The 13,242-nt window shown below is 36.0% G+C and overlaps 1 protein-coding gene across 3 annotated transcripts in view; it reads left to right on the top strand.

The window, feature by feature from the left end:
* The first annotated feature begins 798 nt into the window (after nucleotides 1–798).
* LOC109071651 (membrane-associated guanylate kinase, WW and PDZ domain-containing protein 3-like) overlaps nucleotides 799–13,242 on the top strand; it is a 114,256-nt gene continuing 101,812 nt past the window's right edge. For 2 of the 3 annotated variants that reach the window (XM_042726442.1, XM_042726441.1), the window contains exon 1: nucleotides 803–1,949. In XM_042726442.1, coding sequence (XP_042582376.1) covers nucleotides 1,643–1,949 — 307 coding nt within the window. In that variant the 5' untranslated portion in view covers nucleotides 803–1,642. Of the gene's footprint in view, nucleotides 1,950–13,242 lie in introns of all 3 variants that reach the window. The other variant, XM_042726444.1, reaches the window with a different exon arrangement.

Genomic DNA, 13,242 nt, shown 5'->3' with positions numbered 1-13,242 from the left:
CTGGGAATCGAACCCATGACCTTGGCTTTGCAAGCACTATGCTTTTTAAAAGTATGTTTTGTGTTATGTACTGCTTTTAAAAAATATTTATTCTAATTGTTTTCTTTCATGAATGGAATCAGACTTGTTTTTGAAAGTCAAAGCATGTTTTTTCCCACTTACTTGTCAGTGGGAAATACAAAGGCATCCAAGATTGTGTGTTGCTTGGTGACATGCATGAGATTGATGGTTTGACTCTGAATTATTTGCATTGGTGAAAAGGAAATAATAGCTATTTTTTGTCTGAAATGTAAGTCACTTGATTACTTGTTTAAATAGGCTACCTATTACATAAAAGCAATTCTTGCACATTACTGAAGAAACATGTATTTACATTAAGTTATTAATTGCGTTTAACATTTTGGTACATTCAAAGCTGACGTTTAGTAGGCTACTGAATTATAGTGATTTTTCCACAGGTAAGGGGCATTTAAAGCCACAACATAAAGGAAAAAACCCCATCATTTTGGGTCAAATCACTGTATAACACACAGCCTCTCCTGGCTTATTGATTTTATAAAACTGATGCAATGGAAAAATGACAAAAGCCAATGTAATTCAATAAATAGTTGCATTTTTTTAATGTTACATAGTCCATTAGCCTAACTGTTGCTTAGGGCTGCCAAGCAGGGTGGAAACTCGACAGGTGTGCGTTTATTGGCTTCTTAAAGCGAATTAGTACGCCACTCATCCAATAAGAATTTAGAGTCAAAACTGTCGGTTTTTATAATTGGTTCATTTGTATCTTCATTTACTAAATCAGTTCAGCTCAGTTTATATAAACCTCCACCTGAGAGCCATCCAGTCACAGGCCGCTGTTCTCTGTGAGCGCGCGCGTTACATACACACTCGCTTCATTGGACAAATACAAGCTGAGCGCAACAGTAGCCTCCCTCCCTGACTGGAGATCTGAGAGAGCAGCCGTCGCGTGTGAGAGCATCGCAGCGTCCAACTGAGGCGACACACACATGTTCGACCGATTTATTTCTCTAGTGCGCTGTCTGTCAAGGGCTCGTAATGTGTGTAAAGCTGACGGTTCAGTCACAAGCCAGGAATGAAGACGCGTCAGACGCATCTCCTCGCTGACTGGGCATCGCGTTTCGAAGACGAACCTGAGCTTCGGCCGCTTGGACAGCAACCGAATATATCCGAGACAGCCGCTGCCGTAGCTCTTAATACCTGTGGGACACTGTTTTGCTGCTAATTCCGTTTATAGACACACATTTGTATTACGCTGTACTGACAGACGCGTTTCTCAGTGTGTCAGTCTAGTGCGCTTGATGCTTTGCATGCAAACCGTGAGTGAACTTACCAGGTAAACACAGTTTTACCTCGTTCTTGTATCGAATGCTGTTTACTTTTGCATTATGTAGCTCCTGGCGCATTTGGAACAGGCGTTTTTACGAGCGAAAATGAAGGTAATCTAAACGTTGTCTTGAACTAATAATGGTAGATGAGGCTTGTGGAGATAACATCACGGGCTGGATGGCGTTCCACATCCGCGCGCTGTCGTCTCCAAACCGGGTAAAGTGAACGGCACACCGGGAAGCAAGGCTTCAAAACCTGCCCACGTCAAACTGCACTGAAACTTAAAGGCTAAACGATGTCTAAAACGCTGAAGAGGAAGAAACACTGGTCCACTAAAGTGCAGGAGTGCGCCGTGTCGTGGGGAAGCGTTGGGGAGTTCGGTGATGTTGTGGAGATCCTCGGAGGCGCCGAGCTCGGGGAGTTCCCGTTCCTCGGACAGATGAACTTAGACGTGCTGGTGTGTCACGTCGGGAGACTACCGTACTACGGGGATGTGTTATTGGAAGTGAACGGGACACCTGTCAGCGGGCTGACGAACCGAGACACACACGCGGTGATCCGCCACTTTCGGGAGCCGATTCGAATTAAGACCGTCAAACCAGGTAAACTGAGAGAACTTTGTTTTTGTTGGCGTTAAAAGTGAATGTTGCCAAACAGTACTGTTGCCAGGAGAGTTGTCTGACTCACAGCGCACCTGTATCTCCGAGGCTTGCATTTAAAGGGACAGTTCACCCCAAAATAAATGGTCTTTATATGTAGCTTAGACACATCATTATTTACAGTCATACGATTTTATTGCTTTCGCGAAACGGGAAAGTTTATCACTTGGGTTGTTTAGCGTTTTATTTTTATGTATGCAGAATGTTCAAGTTGCTCCTTTCCATACAACGAAAGTGGATGGGGACTGGGGCTAATATAATGCTGCAGCCATGACGTCCAAACCCAGGAGACTAATTCGCCATGGGTTCCCTCCAGGTTATTCTGTGGGTTTTTATAATGAGGTTTTCAACTCAAATTCTTTTCAGTATGTGTGTGTAATTTACATTGTAGTGCAAAAAATCCAATAGTCAGTTCATATTTACCACAGACCTTGTTTCATAAATTGAAAAACCCCATTATAAAAGACTAACAGGAAAATATTGAGGGCACCCATGGCAAATTAGTCTTCTAATTACAATAAGGCTCCATTTGTTGAAATGAGTTAACTGCATTAGTTACCATACAACAATGGAAAAATACTTCTAATCTAAACTATTTGTTAACCTTAACTGCAATATTTACTAATATAATATTAAAATCAAAAGCTAATGATTTAATTAGACTAATTTAATTTGCTAATGTGAACATACAATGAATGAACCAGCATTAATATTTAAACATTAAGTAACAAATTGAATTAATGAATAATAATTAACAAATGCATCACCCATAGTTAATGTTGGTTTATATATTACCCTCATGCACTAAATAAAGGTTCCAAAAGGGGTTTTCATAGTGATGCCATAGAAGAACCATTTGGGGTTGCTCAAAGAACATTTCATTGAACAGTTCTTAAAATAACTTTTTTTTTTTTAAAGTGTGTAGAACATCTAAAAATGTAAAGACCCTCTTCAACTATAAAAAATAATTTATGCAGTGGAAAGGTTTCTTGGAACCAGATGCCAATAAAGACCCTTTATTTTTAAGAATTTAACATTTTACGAAACATTCTGTCTTTTGTTTACTCATCCCCTGTTAATTCATAGCTGTATGGCTTTCTTCTACTGTGCAAACTGAATAAAGGTTAATGCCTAGATGTTATTATTTTTTGTTCACACAATGAAAGTGCTTCAGTATTGTTTGGATTCCAGTGTTCTTCGAAATCTCCTTTCTTTTGTATTCCACAGAAGAATGTAAGTCATACAGGTTTGGAATGGCATGATGGTGAGTTAATGACATAATTTCCCATTTGGGTGAACTAACATATATAAAAAAAAAACCATGAGTATTGAATCTGAATATTGAAGAATTCTTCCATTTCATTTTTGGAGCTCAACAGCCCCAGCATGAACTGCGTGAACATTCAGTGAAACATCTCTTTATGTGCTGTACAGAAGAAAAGATACTCCCGGTTTGGCACCTCAAGTTTGAACTATCCCTGTAAGACCGACTGTGTAATTTCTACTTCATAGAACACTGAGAGAGCATGGACAAGTACTTTGCCGAACAGCATTCAGAAGATTCTTTGTTCTCTCCCTCATAGTGGTTGCACCACGTGCCCTGACTCTGACTTGTGCTGTGCTTAAAGTGCCTTTATGTCAGAGGCACAGTGTTTGCCTTAGGGTTGGTGGGTAGTAAACACTCCACACACATCTTATAAAAGCATGAGCATCGTTTCTAAGGACACTCGCTGTTGGAGTGCGTATTGATCATAGCAAGTGGATCACCTTTACTTAGGACAGGCCTTTGTACCTTACTGGTGTATGAGGGCATGATGAAAATGGGGAGGAGGACGTTGTTACCATGGACACCGAAAATAGCTTAGCATTATTGATGGGTCGAATGAGTGTATTCTTAGCAGGAGGAGTGGAAGGCACAATATGTCAGAGTTGTTATGGAGATAGGAGGATGTTATTAGCATGTAGATGTGAGAGTTGTTGCCATGGAGAGAAGGAGAGGGTACAGAAGGATAACATTAACTGGATGGTTGATTGTTGAATAAATGGGTGGTATCTGAGATTGTGTGAGCATGCAAATCAGTGGCAGCTGAGACCTTGGCATTTAGGACGCATATAAGTGCATGCGATCTCTTGTGGTTACGGTGAGTGTATATGAGGGTTTTATAGACAGAGACTAATTTGTGGATATTTCTGACCAATTCATTGGCTCTTAAGAGTTGTTCGACTGTTTCAAATTGCTAACTCATGATTTCTAGAATTATTTGTGAGTTTCAGTTTATTAGATCATAAGAGTCATTTGTTTGTGAATCAGAGATGTGAGATTGATTCGGACAGATGACTTATAAGTTTGAAACTGAATTGTGAGTATTTTGACCAATTTATTGACCCATTAGTGTAATTTGTATGTTAATCCAACTATTCTGGTCAGTAAGCACATTGTTAAACAGATTCTCATCAGTAATGTGTGAGTTTGAAACTTATTTGTGAGTTAGCTTCTAAGTGTTAATTGTTTTGTTTGATTTTTTTTTTTGTTTGTTTGTTTGTTTGATGTTATTAAGATGAGTTAATGAGGGTTGGAAGCTTTAAGTCAATAACTCATGCATTTGAGATGGATTGTGTGAATATTTTTGACCAATTAATTATCTCATTAGAGTTTGATTTTAAACTGATAAGTTCAAGAATTATTTGAGAGTTTTGGGACTGATTCATATTTTTAGCCAGTTCATTAGATCGTAAAGAATCATTTGTTCATTTGTGAGTATTTTACCAATTCATTAGCTTGTGTTATTTGTTTCACACTGTTAAGATCTGAAAGTTAAGCCATAAACTCACTTGTTTGTGTTTTATTTGTTAGTTTTTTTGTTTTATTTGTTTTAAATTGTTAGGGTTTTTTGTCACTGAATCACATAATTTAGATTGTTTTGTTTTTTTAGAAATGTTTAGGTCTGAAAGTTAAGAGTTTGGAATAGTCATTTGTTCAAAAAAGCAAACTATTATAGTTAGTGAATGAGTTTTTATGTTGATTCAAACAAATCACAAAGACTAATTAGGTGTTTCATTCAGTTTGTCAGCTCATAGGAGTAATATGTTTGCAAATAAGACTGTTGGTGAACAATACATTACTATTATTATGTCTTTTTTTTTTTTTTTTTTTGTTAGATCAGTGGTTCTCATCTCCCCACCCTGTTTAAATGGGTTTGTGTGTGTTCAAATCTGCTTTTGAGATAATGCTGGTGTTTAGTTTTGCTTTTGTCTAGCTCTTTTTTTCAGCTGCACAAAGATAATCAGGTTTGAAATGAGGGACTTGTTCCATGAGGGACTTTGTTCACCAAAAAAAGTACTGTTCCGTATCCTTTGTTGTGGTTTTTGAGCACTGTAGTATGTAGGCTGCGGTGTATAGGTGCATGTGTGTCTCCCATGTCCTGGCCTCATATGGAATTCAAAGTGTGTGAATTATAGATGAAGTGATTGAAATGTCTATACACATTGAGGATCAGCTGATAACAGGAAATGATGCTGCAGTCTTTGCCACAGGCACAAACACAGCAGAGCTTCGTCCACCAGCTGCTTCATCTGCACCTCATCTACCTTTGCTTTCATGTAGTCTTGTGAGGATGTCTATTTTTGTCTCATTGGAGAATTGCTATGGTTATTTGTGGTTGTAGTGGGATGTAGTATTTCTCAGTCCACATCTGAACAAAGTTGCAGTACTCTTTGCAGCAGGTCGAGTAAATCAGTTGTGTGTGCAGTTACTTTAATCAAAAATTATGTTAAAATGCATCTACTGTATTACTTCATTTCTCAAGCTTTCCCTAATGGTTAAAGCAAGATAGGCTTCATTGACTGCATATATTGATTACCACATACGTTTTTTGAGAAAATTGCTTTTACAGTAAAGCACTTAATGGAAGTCTAGACATTCTGGAGGGGTTAAATGACAAGTCTTTATATTTATTTTGCAATACCGCAGTAAAAGAAGTGTTATTTGCACTGCACTAATGATCTTTTTTGCTCTAGATGGATTAACTTCTGATTGAATGGTACTGACACAGTTCCTGTAAGTGGATTTTTCTTTATGCAAACAGTCTGTTTCTGGTGTTACTGCGAGTATCATAAAGCTATTTGGGTTTACCAGCTTCACATATTTACATTAGATAAATGTTGGATGTGACATTGCACAGAAACTAGATGTTCTCCATAATATTTGATTAGAATTAACATTTACCTTAGATGCGATGATTAACCTTAGACTTGGTCTAAACTTGGCGGAAATAATTTATTAATCATAAGTTGTGATGCATTTTGTATGTATTTTGTGTACTGTAAAATAGCAATAAAGCATGTCAGAAAATGCAACTTGTTCAGCAGATTTATGAGAAGACAGATATGTTTGACTAAAATACATTTCCAATCATTCTTTGTGGCAGCATGAGGATGATAACTGCACAGATAAAGCATCAATTGCAGATCTAATGCACATCTTTTTTGCTCTTCATTATGTTGCATTAGCGATAAAATCCCTTTTGTCTTTGATGGGAAATGAAAGAGAGAGAGAGATGTGTAATTGTCCAGCGAGTCCATTTTATTCAGACTGAAATCACTTAAATAAACGCATCATATCACATTTTCCGAAATAGGGACTTCCCAGGAGGACTTGAACGCAGCGTGTCGTCGGCAGCTCTCAAACCTCTCGCCTCTACTGTAGGTTTGCTGCACGCCATTGTTGTTGTTTTTCAGAGCCAGTGCCAATGTGGGAATTCACAGCAATTCTGATACATAGTGCTCCTGAATTGTGTTATAGTTTCATCTCTCTAGGAGTGAAGTATTGCAATTGCAGCAACAGTTTTAACTCTTTGAAATGGAAATCAGCCAGAGGCTCCAATTCCACCGTTCATATAATGAGAAACTGCATTGCTTTGTCCAAACAGCGAACCTTTGATTAGAACATATGAAAGGTTAATTCAACCTTTCATCTGGGCCAAATTAAGTCATTCCTTGCATGGAATATCACCTCCTGAGGGCCTTAAAGACATATAAAGACACGTTAAAATTATGGAAGCCTTGCAGCTCTGTGACTCAGAATTAGAGCAATAACAGCGCTTGACTGTTTTAAATGGATCGCACGCCAGGGCATAGTGTCATTTTGAGTTTAATGAGCTTATTGAAGCTTTAGTTAAAGGTTTTATTAAATATTCCCCAGCACGCTAATTTATTTTGATAAACGATCCAGTTGCATATCAAAACTGTGAATCAGCACTTACTTTAAAGGTGTTAACCATCGCACATCATATTGCACTGTCTGCAGCCTGCTATATTTCATGCTAATGAACAATGTATAGGCAGCATTCCAGCTTATTTACTTAATGAAGGACAAGCGTATGTTGCATCGGGGTATTGTGCCTATATAAACATCTAAGCATGGTGATAAACCGCTGTGGAATAGAGAGAGATGCTGTTTGTCCCCCTGTACAGAATGTCTCTGCAACCTCTAATTATCATTGCAGCCTCAGTCAGTATGTGATGGAAGGGGAAGGACCTTGTGGTATTGTGTTCACGCTATAAGAAAAAATCTGCACATGTCACGAATACACTAATTAGCTTAATTTAACCACCGGCAGCCTTCTGCAATCAACAGTATTGGTGAAACAAGGAGCATTGAGAGTTTGTCAACATGGAGTATGTGCGCCTGCGGCAAAGCAAAAACCTGACAATTAGGACTCAAGAATTCAGTGTCTGAAGCCCACATATCCAGTCTTCTTTATTAGCACTTCTCTTTTCCTTTTCAGTCGCTTCTCTTTCTGTTCACCCTCCACTCGTAACTTCCTGTTTCTGTCCTTTAAAGATGCTAATCCTGTCTTGCTGGCAGGTGCACATAGACCAAATGAACTACAAGTACAGTAGCTTGTCAAAGGCGTGACTGAAAACCCAGTGCATTCATCGCTGATGAAGTCGTCCTTGCACGGCAATTCACCCGAGCTGCAGTCAGATACCAGAGCACCATGGGAGTTGCTCGCCCGTCTATGAAATATTCCTGATAATACAAGCTGAAAATGATTTTACTTATCTATATAAGTAGTTATTGGTGCCTACTGATTGCTCATACTTGGTGAGCTGCCGCAGAAAAGCAAAAGTTTGTGTGCAGAAAGGTTGGATGATTATAACCCCCCCCCCAAGTTTTTTTTAATATATATAACTTAAATAAATTGTATTATAATAATATCGATATAACTAATATGTAAAAAAAAACCTATAGAAAAGTAACTGAAAACAACTGCAGTTGATCAAAGATGGCAAAACTAAGATGATATTTATTGACCATAATACAATTAAATAATAATAATAGCAATAATAATAATTAATAATTGCTATTATTTTATCTTTTGCTCTGAAGCCATTTTCAGTTACTTTTTTCTATAGCTTATTATTTTTATTTTATTAATTAATTAATTTATTAATTATATCTATTATTATGAACATTAGTTTTATTTAATTTATAATATTAGTTATACTGATTATTATTATTATTAATTATTATTGTTGTTGATGATGATATGGCAAACTTTAACATTTTACTGTAAATCTTATTTCTAAATGAGTTTCATGTGCATTTCAGCAATTGGGCGTACTGCAATATTACCATAGTATTTGTTTATTGAGCAACTCCAGTGTGCAGATAGTGGATGTAATTCTGGTTTTTTTTTTTTTTTTTTTTTCTTTTTTCCTTTTTTATCAATGCATATTATGTACAATGTCTCAGAAATTCATACAAAATGTCCAAATCGGTCTCTGTTCTGTACTGCACCCTTTTAGGTTATTAGACTCTAGTGCATGTGACCAGATCTGCACGACTGCATACTAAACTCTTGCTCATAAAACCGCATCACCAGCTGTGTTTATGGCGCAAAGGATTATACTGTATCACCCCCAAATGGCACATGTGGTTGCCTTTTGTCCTGTCGTTAATTACCAGCATTAGCGTGGATAAAACTGATGGATTGTGCCTGTATACAGGAGATGAATCGGGGAAAATGTTGCATGTGTGTTCATCAGTTGCCATGCGTGTTGACTGTGTCACTGGATTTTATATTTGGCAATGTAAAGACGGCAGATTTGTGGGAGTGGCTTATGTTTCATGGAAAAGAGTGAATTATGGTGTGTGTGGTATTAGATATGTGGGTGTATTATTTATGGAGATGTGTGTTACGGGGGTGTGGCCATATAACACATGGCAGATATGCTGTAGAAAAAGATCAATCAATGAGGGAGGAGATGTGTATTAAGAGTGTTAAGAGTGTATTAAGGATTGTTTTCCATAAACCATAGGCTCTTTTGAACATTTCTGTGTTTGAAGCCTTGAAGTAAATAATAATGAGGAAAAGCTGGTGTATAGAGGTGTAATGAGAGACTTTGGCAAATGTTATTGCACCAACAGCAAGTTTTCAAATATGACTTTCCAGTAGAGAGCAAATTAAGAAAGAGACACTGTAGCTGGAAGGGTGGAATGTGTCAAATTTTTTGTCTATGCGGTAGTATTTGTATGTTAATGAGGTGTAGGTTTCTTTATTCTAAAAGAATAATAATAAAATAAATGGAGCATTATTTTATCTACTGTGTTTTCATGTTTTATATCTGTTGTTTCAATGTCACATTATTTCTTGTATGGAACACAGGAAGAACATCTAAGTGGCATTTTTGCCCCATACATTGAACATAGTCACCAAGCATTGTATCATTCAGCTGATTCAGCATCTTTTTTGTGCTCCACAACTATTTTTTTTTATTTATTTATAAACTATTATTAATATTTTGAATTAGCTTTCATTATATTTTCTGGTTTCATTATTTGTTTAAAATTTAGTAATTTTGTGCTTTAGTTTTTGTGTAAATTGTATTAGATTTAATATTTCCATTTATCTTTAATTTATTTGTATTTTAATTTTTAGCTTGGTACTTCAACTTAAACATTTTATTTACTTAAACTAAGCTGCCAAGGTGATATTTTTTTTATTTTTACATTTTCATCTCCTATTTGGATTTAGTTTTAGCTTTATTTAAATTAGCAAAAACAATTTTCATAGTTTTAATTTTTAATTAATAATTACACTTGCACTAAATGCAAAAAGTACATTTCTTACATTCTCTCTTAGCTCGCGTCTGAAACAAACCACATAATCATGAGAAAGAAAGTCTTGCAAAAAAGCGTGCTTGGAAAATGCATCTAAGAAATGCGACATGCACCCTTGAGAATGCAAATGGAGTGACTGAGAGGTAAAGGGAAGCACTAATGAGGGAAGTGAGGCATGATTGACTAATCGATAGGGGAAGAGTGGACTGTGTTTAGTTTATTTCTTTTGCTCTAATCCTTAAAGGAAAGGATAGGCATGGTATCTGCTCTAGACATGCATTTCATATAGAAAGCGTTTATATGGTATTTCTGTTGTTCACTCATAAGCATTTTATGAACAAATTAGAGCTATCTGTTATTGTGTTCATTTTAGAGAAATATATAAATTATTAGTATAATGCAAACAGCTGCTACAACCACAAGTATACTGTGGCTAGCTTAAACATGTATTTTATTATTATTAGTATTTTTTTTTTCAAAGAGGAACTTAAAGTACATTTTGAATTGATAAAGAAAATATACAGACATAAAATTTTAAATGATCATACGCACAAAAATGATTTAATTCTTCTAATCTATTGGTAGCCCTTGGACAGATATAAAAGACCGAGAATCATCTCCAAAAATACCAGAATCCGATTAAGATCAAACCCTGGAATCAGAGGTTGCTTGTTGTGGTTAACATAGAAACTGGCACAATGCCAGGTCAGTCCCACTGGCGTAACATTTCCTTCCCACAGAGCCCTGCTGCATGTACACTACAAGAGCTGAACAACAGTTGGCTGTCTGAACAGTTGGTCATGCTGGCAAGGGCAAGTCTGTGATGATGTGTGCGTATGTAAATAATCATGACATAATGGAGATGAGGATGATACAGTCTCTGTGTACACGCAGTGTATTGTAGAATGTAAATAGCATCGAGTCGGCGTCAAACCACACATGCTGAAACCACAGCAACAGAATGAGCGTGCTTATGAGTGAGACTTGATGTTTAAGTGTGGCACCAACTGAAGTTGCAAAATTAATAATTATTTCTCTCTGTAGCTTACATTGCTCAGGAAAAAATAGGTGGTCTGGCTTGAAACTTGACAAACAAATTGAGCCAAGTGCCACAGACACTTTTTTTTTTTTTGCTCTTGTTTGTAATGTTATTACCCTTCATCATTATTGCGTTAGATGTTGAAAGTTATAACAAATAACATATTTTGTAATAGGGCTGTGCGATATGATGATATATATCGTATGGACGAAATAAAGTCTATTGTCTCATATTAATAATGTTATGCTCTGTCATTTATTTCGTGGTGTCACAAGATACATTGTTTACATTTAATACTCTTTCATCATTTGGATGACTGTGATCTTTACACACCACCACGGGGCGTGAAGGGGAGACTGAACCAAGTGGAGAACGAACAGCCAGGACAAAACGAGGAGCTCGTTCCTAAACGAGGGGCTACATCTGTAGCATGGACACTCGTTTTTAAGCACTGCAGTTTTAAAACAACCAATTACGTAAACACACTTGTATGCGTCAGAATCCCCGTCTTTGTAAATATCCTCATAAACACAGTGATTTAGGTCTTAAGAGGGAGTAAACAACTGAAAAAGAAAACGCATATGTAACAGTATATTGGATGTCTTAAGAGGGTTTTTTAAACAGTATATTGGATAAAGGGGAAGTGGTCCAATATTCATCCTGTCTGCCATTCATATTAGTCAAACAACAGTGAGAGAAAATATCTCACTGCTCTTGACTAAATAACTTTTGTAATTTTAATAAGAAGAAATTAAAAAATAATAATAATGGTGTGTGTGTGTGTGTGTATATATATATATATATATATATATATATTATATATATATATATATATATATATATATATATATATATAATATAGAATCTATATTTAATACATGTTAATTCTATCTGTCTGTCTCTCAGATAGATAGATCTATCAGATAGAAAGATAAATATAATTAACCCAGTGAAGACTACATTGACACAATGTATGTAGCTTTTATTGTGTTTTTTTTTGTCCTATTGCTTGCAATTAGTTTCTTATCCTTATTTCATCCGTTTATTTATCTTCGGTGAGCTTGTTTTTTTTGTCTCTTTTTAGGCTATTATTAGTTTGATATTGACATTGGTGACAAGATTCTGAAAATTCTATGGTATCAAAGATTTTAATATCATAAAAAAAACTTTTTTTTAAATTAACTATATGGTGATGTATATTGTTATCGTGTTATAAAATTAGTCACATTGTGATATAAGATTTTGGTCATATCACTCCTATTTTGTAATGTTTCAGAAGTGTTATGACGTTTTGAGGCTATTTCATGAAAACCTACCAGGTTGCTATAAACATGTATTTGTTGATAAAATGTAACTTCAAATGGGCAGTTTAGTTTATTCCTAAAAGAATAGTTCACCTAAAAAGGAAAATTTGCTGAAAATTTACTCATCCTCAGGTCATTCGTTTGCTTCTTCATCTGGAGTTTACCATTACATCACCAATGGATCGTATGCAGTGAATGGGTGCCGTCAGAATGGAAATCCAAACAGCTGATTAAAGCATCACAATAATCCACATGTAATCCAGACGACTCCAATCCATCTGTTAACATTATGTTCAGCGAAAAGCTGTGTGTTTGTAACGAACAAAACCATCATTATAGCATTTTCATTTTAAACTGTTCGCTTCTAGCAAAAATATAGGCTAGTCCATAATCCATAGTAATGCTTTCTCTGATGGCACCCATTCACTGCAGAGGATCCATTGGTGAGCAAGTGATGTAATGCAAAATTTCTCCAAATCTGTTCAGATGAAGGAACAAACTTGCACATCTTTGATGGCTTGAGTAAGTAAATTTTCTGCAAATTTTCGTTTTTGAATAAACAATTTCTTTCATTTTTGGGGTTTTCTAATCAGTAAGCAGTACTTAATGTGTTAATTTTTGTTTTATCTTGGGTGTAGGTTTGTTTTCTAGGCCATTTAAAAAATTTTTTTTACTATGATGCAACCAAAATGCAATGTTAGGAAAATGTTTTCTGTTTCTTGGGGATCTACATTGTTTGTTTTCAGGGAAATCAACCTACAAATTGTG

This window comes from Cyprinus carpio, chromosome B6 (assembly GCF_018340385.1).
Source record: "Cyprinus carpio isolate SPL01 chromosome B6, ASM1834038v1, whole genome shotgun sequence".
Taxonomy (NCBI): domain Eukaryota; kingdom Metazoa; phylum Chordata; class Actinopteri; order Cypriniformes; family Cyprinidae; genus Cyprinus; species Cyprinus carpio.
Note: the sequence above shows the minus strand (reverse complement) of the source record. Positions and strands in the feature narration are given on the sequence as shown.